We start from the raw sequence: 6,000 nt of genomic DNA, 5'->3' as shown, positions 1-6,000 counted from the left end.
ACCGGAAGCGTTTCACAATGGCCATGTGGTATAGATCGCTGAGCAAGTTATCAGGACAAATACCGCGCAATAAGGTTATTTTAAAGTTATTTGCTGTTCAGAACATGTAATATAAACTTGTATAAAATATTGTACAAATTAATTTAAATCTTTTGATGCATAACAATTTGTTTAAGCGAATTTATAAACCTATCGCCGGGAAGGTCATGATCCGTGCTTGGGTGACTGACTGACTGATGCAAACGTGATGTAGAGGGGGCGCGTGAAGCAATAGCCTTAAGAAAAAAAAAAAGAAAAATCATACCGAGTGACAAACGAATCTGAGGTTGTTCCGATGATACATTCTGACACGGAACACCTATCTTTATATAAAAGAGACAAAGTACGTAACTTTGAAGTAGATTGAACCATAGTACGAGTTTCCTCTGACCCTTGCTACCCTATTTTTGGTACTTGGACATTTATGGCGGGGTGTAGATTCAGAGTCCACACCCTATCGAAAAGTTGGAATTCGCCGACATTTAGTGTCGGCACAGAGCACGGGTTCTTTACAAAGACAATTTGGAGTATCCGTCCATGAAACGAGATGGGGGTTCTAACCTGTAACAGTATGACACAAGGGAAGACACCAGTCCGTAGTCCTACATGTAAGATATAGCACATTTTGATTTTGTTTAGGTGCTATGTCTTACTATCCAAATAACGGCCTTGTATAGTGTGTTCTGATGTCGTTGACATCAGAATGAGTAATCAAAGTTTTAGGAACATCTCACACACTTGGCAGCCTATATCAACATTTTCCCACTAATTTATGTGTAATTAATATACTTACTGTGCTGTCTTTATCCTGGTGGAATGAAAATGTGACACTAGCAAATGGGTGCATTTTCACTTTCCATTGACATACATTTAAATTTGTTGCAATGCGATGGTAGTCGAGGTTTGCCGAAGTAAGTTCAAGTAGGTTCATGTTGGGGATCTGTTTCTTGAATGAAACGAACTGTTGCTTACAGTTCCAATAGGCATAATATATTTTTTATTTGTTTTGTTAAAAAAAAAATATTTCAACTTAACCCGATTTCTGCATTCTCGGCTTTCATCACTTTCCAGCCAACTGAAATGTAGGCCAAAGAAACTTGAAAACAGGTCCATTTCTTTTGTGAGAATTTGAATTTATTAGAGAAAAGGCATCTGAGTAAGTAAAGTCTGACTAAAACATTATAACTTTACTTTGTAGAAAAGTGTTGTTATTTTAGTTGTCAGTTGTGTGAAACATTCCTGAAAATTTTACTTTCGTAACGATGTTAGTCGATATTAAAACACTACACAGCGCCGTTAGTTAGGCTGTAAGACCCTGATGCCCACAACATAAATATCAGCGTCAGGTCTTACATGTAGGACTAACCAGTCCGCACCCCTCGGTGGTTCCAACACTGCTAGTTTATTCTAAGAATGTCATTTAGCAAAACGTGAGAAGAAAGAACCAGAACAAGCAGAAGTTGAATAATGAAATCTTCATGAAATTTTTGATCAGGGAAGTATGTAAAGAAGAACGGACAATGCACAACATACATAGAAATTTCAGATGGTTCAGGTCAAGCCACGTTTAGGAAGTAGAAAATCTATAAAAGATTTCATTGATACAGTAGATGAGAAGATGGATCCTGGTAAGAGATGAAAAATCTGAAACAGAATGACATCATAGTCAAGGATACAAAGGGATTTTTCTAAGAAAAGGTTTTATAGAACCATCAACAGAAAAGGGCAAAGAAAGATAAAGAGCAGTGTTGGTTATGAGCAGAAATAAAAGAAAAGAGGGGAATCCTCATACAAATGAGAGAGACATAATTTTCTCACTTGTGATTCTTAGCTTATTTTGTCTTTTGTAGTTACGGATAACAAATAAGTAAATGACATGTACCAAGTATTTCATACAACTCTCTCTTTCACGCACACACACACACAGCAGACACTGGCTATCATGTTAACTGGTTATAAGAATCAGCTGCATTATTTAATCAAGCTAAAGAAAACAGATTCAAATGGAGAAAATGTGTTATGTTTTTACTGCTTATTAGAATCAGATTACCTATTACAAGAATAGGAATAATCTGATTACCTATTACAAGAATAAGAATCAACAGTTGAGTACTTTTTAAACAAAGATGGCACTGGCGATACTGGTTTTAAACTGATTCTGATATATGAAATTTACATGTAATCAGCTGGGGTAGTTCAATCAGGAGTATCTCAGTAATCACTACAAAAACTTTTAAAATATTATGACACATCAAGCTCTGTTGAGACTGGAGGCATGGGAAAGAGTTGTGATTGCAGTGACTTGTGTTCATGTCTCAATTGTGATTATCAAAGTTTCCTGACATAATAAATATTTCTGAGACAGAAAACGGGTAAAGGAAGTGTGAAAGGTAAAATGTGGATGCTCTTTCCTGATACCAGTACTGCAATCTGTATAATCTGAACAGGTCTGCTGCTTGCTATCTGTAGTTCATTTGAGTCTTGGCATTAATCCTTACTGACCCATGTTTAATTCTTGACACTTAATGATTTAGCAATAGAAATGTAAGTGATAAGAACTTCTTATCAGAAGTGAATAGACACGGGTATTACAGAAAAGTTGTCATTAATTCGAGAAAGAAAACACGATAATCATTGGAAAAATATAGGGCAAATGACATTGTCCACCTGTTGCTAATATGGCTTTGAAAATACTCTCAGTATAAACTGCAGGTTGCTATTCCAAGTATAAGAAAAAAAAGAAAAGTGATTAATGGCTTATTTAAAAACAAGGATGAAAACATTTTGAAATTGTGACAATAATCATAATCATAATAATTATTATTAATATTACTGAATCTTTTATAATGGTCTTTTTCCGTAAAAGTCCTTTCTGATCTGTTCTCGTTTTTTCTGGACCGGTCCCTTTCCGTATTGGTCCTTTCTGACACGACACCCTAAAATCAGCAGAAAAGTGAGTAATTATGAACATGCCCTACTGAAAAGAATTTAGACTATTTAACCTTTCCTTCAAAATAATAACCAATCAAATGTCGTTCAGAAGCATTAGATGCAGAAACTTGTAAAGTCAGTGTCCAAAACAAAAAAAATTCTTAGGCAGTTGCCATCTTTAAAATATCAGCCTCCAGTTTGTGCATAAACGAGCCCTCAATTTAAATCAAAGGAAGTTTAAACATTGTATGGCCATTACACTTAAAAGCCTTGAAGGTTTATATTGTTTATTGATTGAGCTTCAAAACTATGATAATATTAAATCAGTGCAGAAGCTACTACCATGGAATTCAAGTTTCTGAAATTTTCATAACAATTATAATCCTGAATTCCAGCATGTTTTTGGAACTTAGTGTGACTGCATTATGAATTTAATGTATCAAGAGTTTATATTGGATGTTTATTTTAAAGAAGCAATGAAAATAAACATAAGAAATGGCGTAATAGAACATCCCTGAATGGCCAGTCAGTGTGGACATGAAAGTGAAGCTGTTTTTTTCAGGGCGGAACAAGTTGCATCCGTTATTGATCCACACATAGTATTTGAAGGCAGAGAATTTTCACATGCCTGCTGAGGTGTATTGAAACACTGGAACATACTTGAATTATATTTTATTTTACAGTGTATGATTGGGTGTGTATATAGAATATATTACTTTGATAAATTTGTATAGTTATAGATATGTGTACTTTCGTTACTGGCGAAAAAGTGACGCAACAGTAAATTTTACTGGCATAAATTGGAAATCAAATTAATAACAAGCTGGAAGTTATCTTAAAAACAGTAGTGAGTTAATTGCTTTTTTAATCTCATGTTTTACTTATGAATAAATTTTTTTACAAGCTTTTCTTTTGCCTTATGTTTAATTATTATAGCAAACAACCAAAAACGACATTTATTTAACAAAGTGAATAATTATGCAGTTCATTCTTGTGGGTACAGGCTGATTCAGAACAAATGAGAACTGATTCTGACCAAAAAGTCAGGTAGATTCGGTCCATCAATCTCGTTATGTCCCAGGTATGTTATGTAGTGCAAAACATCATTTAAGGGAACAGTTGCAGTTTAAGAATTTTAACAAAATGATTAAGCTTAAGTGACATGATTGGCAGGAAGCAACTTCTAAGTCAACCTATCAAATTAAGAATGGAGTCATTAAATGTAGTCATTGTACCTAATTATCCTAAAAGTATTATATTTTAAATTCTGTTGATATTATTAAATTATATTATTATTGTTATTTATATTATGACAATGAATTCAAACTGATGAGATCAATTTGGAATGGGTTGATTAAAAGTTGTCATTAAACATAATATATACCTTAAAGTAGTTTAATATAAAGTATGCATATTGGTAAAAGTTTGCAGAATAATGTGTGTTTTAATTTATTTTCATTTAATTTAGTCATTGTAAATCCACCTACTCTACTATATAACTGATATTAAATTATGAAAGTCGTTAACTCTACATATGCAACTAATCATACTCTATGGCGTATACAATATAATTGCAATTTGGTGTTTTCAATGTGTTTTGATGTTTCACTGTACTGCACTTTAAATGGGAAAGACTATTTGCATGGCTGCCATATACATGATTTACAGAAGGCTGTTTCCACAACTGCTGCATATGTAATTAAAGCTATTTATGATACATCATCCATGTACCTGATCAGCCAATTTTTGCACGTCATTGTAGATAAAATTGGTACAGTTAATGCCGTGTTAAAGGTGGAGCAGCAGGAGCAATTGCTCCAGGACTCCCCTATCTCAGTCCAGTTTATATTACAGGGACCAATATTTTCGAAATCGCTCTAGGCCTCGTACCACCTTAATCTGGCCTATGTTGTTTGTGTCAATGTTTTAACTCCAAAATAAATGGCATGGTGCTGTGTTTTCCCCAGTTAACCAACAGTGGAAGTAAAGGAATATCTCAGACACTTGAGAGCTCATATTGACACTTCCACAGTATAAAGTGTAATTGCTTTTCTTAGACTGTACTTTGATATCTTTTGCACGCATTTCAAGTTCCATTGATATTCATTTCAGTTGGTTGTAATGTGATCAGGTATTTACAAATCCATGTGCCAGAAATCAGGATACAAGCTTAAATTTGTCTTGGGCAAAACTAAAGGTTGCAAGACAAGTAAAAAAAAACCCCAACCCAACGATGACCAAGAAATTTTATTTAACATTGGTGGTCTGGGTAAAATATATAAAATACTACCTGTGTACAAGCTATTTTGTTTACTGTTTATATCTACCACATTCTTGAACATATCATCTCGAGAATGTAATTTCATCCTTGTTAATCAATATCAAGGTTATTATTGCATTTTATGGTTCAACCATGATGATATGCATCAATATTTATATTATAATGTGCTAGTTACCTTTTAATCATAATATGTGTATGTATCTGTGATTTTCAATTTTAATGTCCTTTGGCACCTTAAAGCTAGCCATGCAGTTTATCAGGTTAGCAATTCTAAACAATTGGCCAGTCAAAAATGGTTTTGATGCATATCTGATGAGGTGTTAATTGTTAATACTGCAATGGTGAAACAGATGTGTTTGGAAATAAAAGGCGCTCATCTCCAGTGATTAGCCACCTTGAGCATTATTGTTGTTATGAGGATGTAACAGCCACAGGTGGTGTTTAGATTAAACAGTACTGTTTATTTAAAATGTCCACCCAAAAATATAAATATCGGGGTTGACATGCTACATTGTAGGATTACCCCTGCAGTAATACAAATTTAAGACAATTTATTACCAGTCCTATCCATAATCGCATGTAGAAAATAATCATGAATGACTTATGTTAACTGTTATCTGCTATATTTCTCACTGTACCATTTACACATGATCATTACTTGATAAATATTACTTATCTTTTGTATTAACCTTTACGTTACTCATTACTGAAGATAATTGCACAGCAAAAAAAGATAAACAATTTCCTTA

The 6,000-nt window shown here is 33.7% G+C and overlaps 1 protein-coding gene across 1 annotated transcript in view; it reads left to right on the top strand.

Moving 5' to 3' along the window:
• Positions 1–6,000, top strand: part of LOC149801550 (mitochondrial import inner membrane translocase subunit TIM44-like) — a 76,920-nt gene continuing 70,920 nt past the window's right edge. The window contains exon 1 of the mRNA XM_089955752.1: positions 1–74. Coding sequence (XP_089811878.1) covers positions 18–74 — 57 coding nt within the window. The 5' untranslated portion in view covers positions 1–17. The remainder of the gene's footprint in view (positions 75–6,000) is intronic.

The sequence above is a fragment of the Sinohyriopsis cumingii genome, chromosome 4 (assembly GCF_028554795.1).
Source record: "Sinohyriopsis cumingii isolate HCF-2022 chromosome 4, ASM2855479v2, whole genome shotgun sequence".
Lineage (NCBI taxonomy): Eukaryota > Metazoa > Mollusca > Bivalvia > Unionida > Unionidae > Sinohyriopsis > Sinohyriopsis cumingii.
The sequence above is the reverse complement of the archived record's forward strand: the minus strand, read 5'-3'. Positions and strand labels throughout refer to the sequence as shown.